Below are 12,647 nucleotides of genomic sequence, written 5' to 3'. Positions count from 1 at the left end.
CAGTAATAATTGAGCATTTTTTCATATAGTTATAGATAGCTTTCATTTCTTCATCCAAAAACTGTCTTTTCATATCTTTTGACCATTTATCAATTGGGGAATGGCTCCTATTCTTATACATTTTCCAGGTTCTCTATATATTTAGGTATGAGACCTCTATCTGAAAAACTATAAAAACTTTTCCTCTTATTGCTGGCCTTTTAATTTTTGGCTAATTTAGTTTTATTTGTACAAAACTCTTTCAATTTAATGTATTCAAAATTATCCATTTTATATTTCACAATGCTTTTATTCATAAATTCTTCTATCTATGAATCTAATTGGTAATATGTTCCCTGTTCTTCTAATCTGAATATACTATCTCCTTTTATGCCGTAGGTTGCAATTTTTCTCAAAACCTTTACCTTCTGTCTTAGAATAGATACTATGAGCAGTAAGAGCTAGGCATTGGGGTTAAGTGACTTGGGCAGTCACACAGCTAGGAAATGACCATGTTTAGATTTGAACCCAGGAATGCCTATCTCTAGGCCTGGTTCTCAGTTCACTTAACCCCCTAGCTGCCCCCTGCACTGTAATTTTAAAAGAAAAATATGAATGTGTGTGTTTGCCAACATCTTGGTTTCATTGAGCCAGTGTGGCTTTGCTAACTCTGATTTCAGTGATCGGACCTCAATATTGATTCCAATGGTGACTGTTAATATCTTCTCTCTGCAACCTTTCAGAATGGACACAAATCACTATCAAGAAGGGCATTTTCCCCTGCCCTGCCCTTTCTTCTGGATGGGATATTTATTTGTGTGCCTTTGTTGTTGTTGAATCAACATATGAATACCTTATTTATTTTTATTTTTTGCTACACATGAATTCTGGGATTATCTTTCTCTCTTTCAACATGGGAGTCACAGAATAGAAGGAAAGGACAAGCCACAGAACTGTCCACTGATATAATTGTCCTGTGGGTCCAGATAAACTTCCATGAAAATTAGATAGGAGCCTGAAAAATTCAATTTGAAAGGGGAACTCATTTAGGCCTGTGATGAGAGAATTCAAACTGGGAGGTCTCTCAGATTGGATGGAGTTTTCACTAGGCTTTGCATCTGTAGAAGCCTATCATTTGAATTCTTTCCAATTAACCAAACCCTTTCAATTATGCTGCAAAGTGGGCGACCTGTATACTGGTTTAAAATTTTGGGTGAGATTTTATGATCATTCAAACTCTATTTGAATTTAATAAACTCATGTAGAGTTTATTAAATGAGTTTATTAAACAATTTTAAATGGTCAAGAGGAAAGGAATTTGAACTCTCATCAGCTTTCAAGTTTTTGTTTTCCCTATTAAAAAAAAAAAGAATTTAAATCATTAGTGACCCCTAAGGCTTATTATTAATAAGGCCCATAGATAGATGATTGAGTGAATTTAACATCTACTAGGACTGGGTGGGTGGTCTGAAGAACACAGCTGAGGCCATTTGTACGCAGGGTTGTAAACATAAAATCATATTTTGGCAAGGTCAGCCCTGCAATCATTGCTGCTGTAGAGATATCAAACTGACTGACCTTTGGGAATATTCATGAAGTTTATAGGAGAGCAAGAAGGCAAATGGCCAGGTAAGACTCTCCTGGGAATTTAAATAGCTTTTCTTAAAGGGTTTGATGCTCTTCATTTCTTTCTTTGGTCAGTGTCAGCCTGGCTTTCAGCCCATAAATGTACACATACTGTGTATCTATAGGAAACATCCATGTATCTAGTGTGTATATACCTACAGCTACATCATTTATATATGTGAGCTACCATTTATATAATGCTTTGCTACTGTTACCTCAGTTCGATTTCTCACAAACAATCCTGGGGGGGGGTAGGGGCTTTTGTTATCCCCATTTTGCTGATGAGGAAACTGAGGCAGCCATCTATTAAGCGGCTTACACAGCCAGTGTGTGTCAGAGGTCTGAAGTGAACCAGGTCTTAACCTTGAATTTTCCGTTCATTTTGCCCCAACTCTCCTTGTTTCTTTTGTCTATTTCAAAGGCAAGCTTCCCTCTGGGTAAGTTTATGTATACACACATATATTCTGGCCATGGGCATTTTGGGGAGTAAAAGAGTAAAAATCTATGTACTTTACACATCGAGAAACCCATGGGGCTAAGCTATGTCCATAGTTTCTGTTTTCTCTCCTTGGTTTCTTTTCACTCCTATTTCAGCCTGGCTTCTGATTCAGGCAGCCTTAGCAGAGGTGGTTTGTTTCCTAAGGAATTTCTGTTCTAAGAGGTTGGGGGCAAAACTGGTCAGGACCATCCATTGGATCAGTCAGAAATGGTGAACAAAGAAGGCAGGGCTGTCTTTTTTTAACCCCTTCCTTACCTCAGGCTCTGGAGGGACATCTGTACTTATGACCTATTGAAGGGATGGATCTCTGATGCCATTATTTGGGAGAACTTTATTTTTCATTAAATTGATTAGAAGAGATCAGTCTATTTCCCTAATTTATTTGGGGGGAGGGCAACTATTCAGTGTATACCGCCTTTAGGGTAGTAGCAAGTTCCCTGGGTTTTAAACAAGGAAAAACATACCAAGTTGCCTGAAAAGACAAGAGGCAGAGAAAATGATAGACTATCCTTTTTTTTTCTTTTAAAGGAATTTTTGAGAGAGAGAGAGAGAGAGAGAGAGAGAGAGAGAGAGAGAATGAATAAGAATAATAACTTCAAATGCTGGTAGGGGTAAAGTGAGAATTTTTGAAGGCTGCCCTAGACTGAGGCATGTTTGTAAATAGCACGGTCGTTCATTAGCAAATAGGGGAGACTTGGAATATTTAGGGTGGAAGGGATGGGTTTGAAGGTTAGAATACAGAAGGATGAGAGGTTGAATAAAAACATGACTAAGGAAGAGCAGTATTTTTCTCAGTAAAGCAGGAGTTGAGGGCTTGTGCTAAAGAAGGAGGGAAGAAGAGGATGTGGTGTGGGAGGAGTTGAGAAGAGGTGTGAAATAATAAGTTTTGTAAGGAATGCCATAGAGGCCAATTATGGAAGTAAAAAGATTGCCTGGAGGCAGCCAAGGCCCAGCTGAAATTTTTGATAAAATACATTTGTAGCATAGGCTCCTGGTGGAGATATCCAGGGTTGGGGTTTGCCGGAAGGACAAGTAGGGGTGTAGGGGTTTGAGAGCAAAAGGTTAGTGCACATTTGAACTGATTAATTGGCTGAAACAAGGTAGGGCAGGGCGAACAGTGAAGCCAGAGCCCCTGCTAGGTTGGAGAGGGTGGAAGTCATGGTGAGAAAAGCCCGAGATCTTCCCTTTGCCTTATAGATGACAAACTCCTTAGCCTAAGACTCTCCAGAACTCACCACGACCTACCTTGCCAGCCTTATTCCATACGTGCTCTTTGACATCCTGGCCAAACTAGGATCATTATTCCTTGACCTCACATACCCACCTCTTCATCTAAGCTGTTTGCAGAGATGCTTTTCTTCACGTTCTGGCTCAGGTGACATCTCTTTCCTGAAGCCTTCTCTGATCCCCTCAGCTGAAAGTGATCCATCCCTCCACAGATTTTCATGGGGGCAGCACCTGGCCCGGCACCACCCAAACCAAATTAGAATGTAATTGGGAAATATTGAACAAAATAAAAAAATATACAACAAAGCATTTAAAAATTGTTCATTTGTGTCCCATAGGTACAGCTTAGTGAACCCAGTTTCTACTGGAGATTGATACCATTGTTTAATTTTCTTCATTTCCTAATAAACCTTTCTAGTGTGTATGTACATAAAAACACATATATACACAAATATATAGATATATTGGGGAAAATGTAGATTATATAAAATATATATGTGTATATATGTGTGTGTGTATACATATATATCCTTATATAATGGGTTTTTAGCCTAGGTACTACAAACTTGTTTTTAAATATTTTGATGCCTATATTTCATTATAATTGATTTCCTTCCTAGTCCTGTTTACTTTATTGTATGCAGTTAAAAAAATTCTGAAGGACTTATGAGAAAGAACTGTGAGAGCAGAAACAGAAGAAAAACATATGATCAATCACATGGTTTGATGGTTCATTTGGGGATTTTGGCTTTAAATGATTACTCAAATGCAAATATTAATAATATGGAAATAGGTTTTGAACAATGAGACACATATAACCCAGTGGAATTGCTCATTAGCTCTGGAAGAGGAGGGGGAAAGAACATGAATTATATAACCATGGAAAATATTCTAAATAATTAAATAAATTTGATTTAAAAATTCTGAAAAGGGGTCCATAGGTTTTTACCAGACTCTTTGAAGGGGGTCTGTGACACACAAAAGGTTAACCCCTTCTACCGAATAGTTTTAAGTTCCTTGAGGGCAAGGCCTGTTGCGGTTTATCAGTTTTATAATCCTTAGTATCTGACACGGTGCTTTCCAAAAAAAAGAGGAGTTTAAGTAAATGTTGGCTGAATTCAATACAATACTGAAACTTTATTCTTCTTTTCTGCCATATGCCTCCCAGTGCATCAGTCTCCTCTTGCCCACCTTTCTTGTTTCCCCTATTAGAATGTAGACTTCTTGACAAGATTACTTAAATTTATATCTCTAAGAGTGGGGGCATCCTTTTCCTCACTATTGGCTCTTCTTTCCCTCTTTACTCCATTGGACCCCCAGCTTTGCTACAGTCTAGATTCTTGCTCAAAGGGACTTAGAATTGTGCTCAGTATACAAAATACATCAAGTCTAGGCAGCTCAAGAGCTGATTGTTAAATTTTCAGTGTGAGCATATACCTCTCTTCTGTTGGCAAATGCTACATCAAGGCTTGATTTGTTGTTTTGTTGATTGTCTAGACAAGTGATTCCCAAAGTGGGCGCTACCGCCCCCTGGTGGGTGCTGCAGTGATCCAGGATGGTGGTGATAGCCACAAGTGCATTTATCTTTCCTATTAATTGCTATTAAAATAAAAAAAAATTATTTCCAGGGGGCTAATATTTTTTCTGGAAAGGGGGTGGTAGGCCAAAAAAGTTTGGGAAGAAAATGATGTAGAAAATGTTAATAATGCAGATTAAACTTGAAAGTACCATGCATACCCCCTCCCCACCCCAAGCTAGTGTTTACATATTTACCAGCACACTTCTGGATATAGAGTAGCTATTTCCTTCACCAAAAAAAAAAGAAATGCTTAAAATACAAAATATTTATGAGTGTTGGAAAATACTTTGAAAAAATCAAACAGTAACCCATAGTGTAAAGGACTGAAAAACAAGCCTACAAACGGATATAGAAGTAAATGAGATATTCCAAGGATTCAGAATCTCATCATTTTGGGATAATCTCTTTGGAGACTGAACAGATAATGCATCTTAGTTCAGGTACAGATCTTCTGGGTAGTCAGGCATGCATTGTACATTTTCTTGGTAATGGTCATTTCTGAGAAAGGTGAGGTTGCAGGAAACACCTCCCATTAGAAACTAGCCCCCAAACCTCTCAATGACCTCTTAAGCTCTAGCCAAGGCTAGGAACATCCATCTCTGGATTGCTATTCATTCACTAGAGAAAGAAATACAAAGCAGAGGAGAGAGCTGGATGATGGATTTGAGATCCATTAATTAGGTGGTACAGTTGATAAGAGAGTTGGGTCCAGATCTGGAAGACCCAAGTTCAATTCCAACCTCAGACATTAATTGGCAAAATATATTTATTTCTTATACCAACCCTCTGGTTTTTAAGATCATTCTTCTTGCTTGAAATATTTAATCTCCCCTTCTCCCCTTCTCTGTGCCTCTTGAAATATATAGTATATCAGAAGGATCTAGCTGTAAATCTCATCCCTTTATTCTCAGTCTGTCAGTTTCCCCACCTATAAAATGGGATTATCAGTGGAATTGCTCTTTGGGTACAGGACAGGGGAGGGAGAAGGGGAGGAAAAGAATAGGAATCATGTAACCATGGAAAAATATTCAAAATTAATTAATCAAATAAATAAATTTTTGAAAATGGGATTACTTTTATCTTTCATAAGTGCCTTCCTTATTTCACCCCAACATCAAACCTGAATTAAGAGGATGTTGGCTTTGGAGCTAATGACAGGAGAAATTGGAAAATCCGACTCCAGACCAAATTCAGGGACTTAGGAGCATGGACTAGGGATAGACCAACATTCACGACATTGTGATACCATGTTTATTGGTACTGACCACATACCTTTTTAAGTTGCTCCTATTCAGCTTGCCAAATTTGGGGTTTCTGCAGCTAGGTTTAGAAGGCAGTCAGTATTGCAAAAAATTAATTAGACTTGCTAATATGCCCCAGTGGGACAATGATAAAAAGAAAGGCCTTTATAGGTACCAAAAATTTAAAGAAGCACTTTTGTAATTGCAAAGAATTGGAAGCAATGTAGATGTTTGTTAGCTGGGGAATGGCTAAGCAGATTGGCTGACCTGAACATAATGAAACATGTTGAAAATAGAGAAACGTAGGAAGATTTTATATGAATTGATAGAAAATGAAATAAGCAAAACCAGGAAAATAACAAAATACAGTGACTACAACAACAGAAATGTTAAAGAACACTAACAATAAGACACTTGAAAAACTGAATGTTGTGAAAATAGAATAATCAAGCTTGACCCTGGAGGAGAAATAGCAGGATACCCTCCTCCCATTTGGCAGAGATGGGGGACTGTGAGTATGAAATAATACATGTAACTTGAGACCAAATATCTTGGTTTATTTTTTGCTAAATTATTATCTCTTGAGGAATGGCTATCAGGGAGGTGAAGACAGGAGGAAATACATGGGGGAAAATGTGGGCGATATAAAAACCAAAAAGATAACAAAAATGTAATTGGGGGGGAAAAAAGAGAATTCGAAGTCTTCCAAAATTAACATTGGGATTTACTTTCTTGAACCACAAAGATTGACTGGAGGGGGGACACCTTCCCAGCTCACCCTGTTATATCAAGGGTCCCACGTGTTGGGGTACTCATAGCTCAGTGTTTCATATCCAGTCTCAGAAATTTTAATCAACATTAGGACATGCTGAACCCAGGTTTTAGATTCCTCGAAATGGAAAAAAAGAAGCCAGGCAGTTCTAATTTTGGCAAGGGGCTCCCATCACCATCTAGGATATTAACTTGTCTGGTTGAACATATGGGATTTGACAAACAAAAGCTGTTGGGAGGGATATGCTCCTGGGCTGAATGGAAAACACTTTAAATGAAATCATCACAAATATTTATTATGTGAGTTTCTAACAGAAGAGCATGGGCCAGTTAATACTCCGGTTCCTTAAATGATTTCTCCCAGGGCTTCCATTGTTCTGTGATGGAAACAGGGGTTTCAGCTTGAGGTCATTTCTGACTGGAGGGCCCCCACTTTGGCTTCTCTCGATTATGGAAAGGAAGAGAGACAATCACCTGTTTTTCTTTTTCTGTCTTGGTTCCTAATAGTCCCATGGAAAGGCTTCCTCTGTTAATTTGTTTTCTTTGACCTTTAATATATTTTAGAGAGAATTGGAAGGAAATGCCAAAATAGTAAAATAAAGAGCCTTATAGAACTCAGAAGAGACCCAAAGTTCCCCAGGGTGTAAGGGGCCAATACAATTCAGCAGCTGAATTTTATGGTGTGTATTTGTGTGTGTGTGTGTGTGTGTGTGTGTGTGTGTGTGTGTGTGTGTGTGACTTCCCCAAAGATGCTTTCTCTGAGATTCTCTCATAAAACCTAGTCTTGTTAGGAGCTCATCGAATCCTACAAATCCATTTTTTAAAGGCATTTTATTTTAGTCTTCTTTGAGGGTTGAATGCTACTAGAGGCTGGTTATTAGGCATATGTTAGCCACACATTTCATTGGTTGGGCCTGTTCTGAAAGTCCTTTTGTTTGTTGCCTTTGATTCCTGTTTCCTTTTGTGCAGAGGTTTGGTCTACTTTTCAAATGCAGATTGGGGAAATGGTCAAAATTGGTCAAAAAGCACATAATTGCTTATTTTGCTGTGAGTATCAGGGGAGACACATTTCTATTCTTTTGGATCACAGGACAAAAGTGGTAAACTGAACCACAGCCATTCCCGTATTCCCCTCTTCTCCCAACCTTTAAAATGACAGGTAATCAGTGATAAAGTCTGCTGTCCACCTCTTGTCAAAGAGGCGATAGACTCTCAGAATGAGACATTTCCAGACAGTCAATAAATGAGTTAGTTTATATCTTTTGTTTAATTATACCTAGTTATTGGAAAGGAGAACTTTGGTGGAGAAGTGTTATGAGGTAGTAAGAGGAATACATAAATAGTAATACAAAAAGAAGAGAAAGAAAATGTCATTGAAACATTTTAAAACACTTAGAAGCAAGCAGCAGGCAGTTGAGAAGGGGATAGTACCAACAGCTGTTGTGCTATTATCTTGTTAACATTAATATGTACCTAAAAACAAACTGTACATAATAGAAATTCAGTTTTCATTCATCCCCTTTTTCTGTTCCTTATATATTGAGATATTATTTGAAATGTTCCTTTATTAGTTTATTGATTATTGTTCCTTTATTAAAAATAAATTTTTTTAAAATTCAAAAAGTATAAATTTGTCCTACATTCACTACTTGTCACGGATTATTAACCATTTTTTTGTGTGTGTGTCATGGGCCCCCTTGGCAGACTGGTACAGCTTAGGAGCCCTAAGAATAATGTTTTTAAATATGTAAAACAAAATATATAGAATAAAAAAAGAAACCAATTTTGTTGAAATAGTAATAAAGAAATTTAAGTGGGGGCAGCTACTAGGTGGCTCAGTGGACTAAGAGCCAGGTCCAGAGAGATGGGAGGTCCAGGGTTCAAATTTGCCATCCCTGGGCAAGTCACTTAACCCCATTGCTTAGCCCTTACTGCTCTTCTGCCTTGGAACCAATATACAGTATTGATCCTAAGACAGGTGGTAAGGGTTTTTTTTTAAACCCTTAACTTCTGTGTATTTGACTTATAGGTGGAAGAGTGGTAAGGGTAGACAATGGGGGTCAAGTGACTTGCCCAGGATCACACAGCTGGGAAGTGTCTGAGGCTGGATTTGAACCTAGGACTTCCCGTCTCTAGGCCTGGCTCTCAATCCACTGAGCTACCCAGCTGCCCTGGTAAGGGTTTTTAAAAATGCTTTTTTAAAGCATGCAAGTTCACATATTTCCTTGCCCTTCCAAATAGGTACTTTCCAAAAGGTATCTGAATTTGATAACTGTACATAATAGAAATCCACCTCATTAATTTATTTCCTTGCATTAACTTCTTAGGTTTTATTTTGTTTTATTTTTTTTTTTCTTAAAGGATAGTGTGGAATTTCGTAACATCTGCAGTCATATGGCCCTGCAGCTGGAGGGACACTACTTTGACCGAGACTTGAACACCGCGTACCAGTGCCTGAAGTCCATCATTAAGAAGTTGATCCGGTCACTTCGGAGCCTCCAATCGGATTCCTGTGCCGTGGCCTGCACTGCCCTGAGGCAGATCCTCCAGAGTCTCCTGGATCTGTGAATGTTCTTGATATGTGGATTCAAGCCATAAATCTCCCTAGTTGTCCGGCCTTAAGCTTTAACCATATTATAAGTGGGTATCGATAACAAAATAAGCTTTGAGTATTGTTAAATCAGGCAGAATTGAAGATTGTCATCCAGACCCCCTCAGAATTCCTTCCACATTTATAACAAGCAGTGAGGATTTTCAGGAATTTTGCCATTTTTTTTTCTGACTTGTTAATGGATAGGTATTCTACTTTGGTTATAAATTTGGATTAAATGCATTTATTTCATCAGATATTTTTCTCCCCCTGTTGAGGCCAAGTTGACTAATTAGGGCTATTTTGTGGCTGAAGCTCCATAGTTAATATAAAAGTCTGAGCCATAATTGTGATGTTTGATAATCAACCTATGTTCTCTGTTGCTGTGTATAAAAGAGAGGGAAAGTCTTCATTTATTTCATTTCCTAGTAAGGGAATAATCTCTAGAAATCTGAAGACTCTGTGTTAATACTTCTAACTCTTGTTCCTGGTTTTGTGAATTGACTGTTTGGCAGCCACTAAATGGCTTACAAGTTTTGTGCCTTCAGCATCTTGGTGTGGAAATTGGAAGTGATGATAATCCCATTTGAGGTACTTGGAATAAAAGATGTTAAACCAAATATAAAGTATTGTGTTATTACAGCCTGAGATGAAAATTTCCAGCCTCCTTTTAAAATTGTTTTTATACATCCCAGTTCAAGTAGGAAATCTGAAAAAAAGAAAAAAAGAGGAGGTATATTGGCCAGCCTCCCTAAACATTTCCAGCTGAGAAGGGAGGGAGAGTGGGTGACTGGACTTTGAGTGGCTCAGATAGGTTCATACCTAGTTTTTCCTAAGTTTCCTGCAGTTTTCATGCAGACTTTGTGGCCAGAAAAAAGGTCAATTAAACTTCTGACTTTCCCCATAACACTTCACTAGCAACAGTATCAGATTTAGGAATAAAACACTGCAGAGCCTATAGTTTATTTCCAAAAGATTTAGGAAATTATGTTTGATTGGGAGGGTCAGGAGAGGGGAACATGCTCTAGTACTCTCACTAATAACACAAACAGCTGGGATCCTAAATTTTCTCTTGACTTTAAAGGTTCTCCCAGTGTGGACGACTCATTTAAACTACAGCAGGTCTGTCTACCATCTAGAAATGTTTCCAGGATCACTCTCTCCTTTCTGCAGATCCAAGAGAAGCCTCCTGGTTCATGCTTTCCCCCTCTTCTACAGATAACCAAATATCTGCTGAAACGAATATTCATATAAAACTAACTTCTAAGGGAAAGTATAGAGATGGGGCAGAAGGGAAAGACCAAAGGGAAGTGATTTCTTGTTACTTCTTGAGATGTATCCTCATCCTCAATTCTAAAACTCAGAGGCTAGATCAGTCAATCAACAAGAAAATTTTAAGAGCCTACTATAATGCCAGATACTTGTGCTAAATGCTGGGGATATAAAGGCAAAAGCACCCCCTTCCCTCCAGGAACTCAGGAGGAGAGAACAATTAAGTACCTACAAGATATTTTCAGTCATGCATGGCTGGCTCTTTTCCATCCCATTTGGGGTTTTCTTGGTAGCTACTGGGACAGTTTGCCATTTCCTTCTCATTTTATAGATAAGGAAACTGAGGCAGTTAAGTGACTTGTCCAGGGTCCTGTACATTTGAACTTGAGAAGAGTTCTACAATGGGAAATCACAGGTCTGATTGCTCCTTCATCTAGGATCCTCCTACTTTAAGGATGAGGAGCAGACTGGACTTGAAGCAATAATTCTTGAATGTGGCTAGTTTTTCTCTAGATTTTTGCCCCCTTCTTCCCTCTATCTCCTTATCATTGCTCTAGAGCAGTGGTTCCCAAACTTTTTTGGCCTACCGTCCCCTTTGTAGAAAAAAATACTACTTAGCCCCCTGGAAACTAATTTTTTTAAATGTTAATAGCAATTAATAGGAAAGATAAATGTCCCTGTGGTGATCACTGCCTCCTGGATCGCTGCAGCACCCACCAGGGGGCAGTAGCACCCACTTTGGGAATTGCTGCTCTAGAGGAATCTTGGCATGGTGGATAGACTTAAGGGTGTGGAGTCAGGAAACCTGTGTTCTTGGGTCTCCATTTTCTCATCTCTAAAATGAAGGGGGTGCATTTTGAGTGTTCAGAGAGACCTTCTAGTTGGACACCTGCCATCCTCTGATGCCTCTTGCTTTCATTCCCTTCTGCCCCCAGTCCAACAGGCCACATAAAGGCGTTTTTAAATGGAAAAACAAACAAAACAACTTTAAAGGAAGTCAAATGTCAAAGCTTTGTAGTTGTTGGCTGTCCTTGTCTATATTCAATAAAAGCATGGGGACTCTAGCCACATCAGAGCTAGTGATTTCTTTTAGAATTTAGGACTATTAAAGGCAGAGAGAATGTTTTTGATTCAATATTCTGCAGTCAGAAAATCATAGACTGGCTCATAGGACCAAGAATTCGGATGTCTGTATTTTTTCATTTTTCACATGAGGAAACTGAGGCTTATGAGTTAGGCAGCTTTTACAAAGTCGTAGTGGTGGGCTGAATTGAATAAGCATTTATTAAGTGGCCTCCTCTCAACAATCCCCCCGAGTCTGGTTTAGGAATGATACCCTAAATATTAGCTTTAAAATTTCTTATGATGATCACTTTTACTTTATCAAGAGCTTTGGGAATATTTAAACTCGCTTGATTATCAGTCTTTCACAAGTTATAAATTATGTTTTTCCCCCACTATAATCAATTCAATAAACATTAAGTATCCAAACCAGGTCCTGTGCAAATGACTTTGGACACAAGAAATCAAAATTTTTGTTAAACATTGAAAGTACAGAGAAAGAAGAAAGTCGTTTCCTCAAGGAGTTGACATGCAAATAATGTTATATAGGGAGTAGAAGGAAAGTACATTATTTCAGCAAGCAGATGCTTCATGTCATCTCATGAACAGCAGTGGAAAAACAGTTCTGGAGCCTGAAGACTTGACATCAAGTCTACTTTCTTATTACTGTGATGTTAGGCAAATCATTTCCCCCTCTGTGTCTCTTGTTTTCCTCCTTTGTAATAGCAGGGTATTGAACTGGGTGATTTCTGCAATAGAAGGCTCCCTTCTGTCCCTAACATTCTTTCTTTATTTTAGCCC

The 12,647-nt window shown here is 38.4% G+C and overlaps 1 protein-coding gene across 1 annotated transcript in view; it reads left to right on the top strand.

Annotated features, from left to right (window-relative positions):
- Positions 1–10,132, top strand: part of DLEU7 (deleted in lymphocytic leukemia 7) — a 29,437-nt gene extending 19,305 nt beyond the window's left edge. Inside the window, exon 2 of the mRNA XM_044666051.1 lies at positions 9,284–10,132. Within this exon, the coding sequence (XP_044521986.1) occupies positions 9,284–9,490 (207 nt within the window). The 3' untranslated portion in view covers positions 9,491–10,132. The remainder of the gene's footprint in view (positions 1–9,283) is intronic.
- The last annotated feature ends 2,515 nt before the right edge of the window (positions 10,133–12,647 follow it).

The sequence above is a fragment of the Gracilinanus agilis genome, chromosome 3 (assembly GCF_016433145.1).
Source record: "Gracilinanus agilis isolate LMUSP501 chromosome 3, AgileGrace, whole genome shotgun sequence".
Taxonomy (NCBI): Eukaryota; Metazoa; Chordata; class Mammalia; order Didelphimorphia; family Didelphidae; genus Gracilinanus; species Gracilinanus agilis.
The sequence above is the reverse complement of the archived record's forward strand: the minus strand, read 5'-3'. Positions and strand labels throughout refer to the sequence as shown.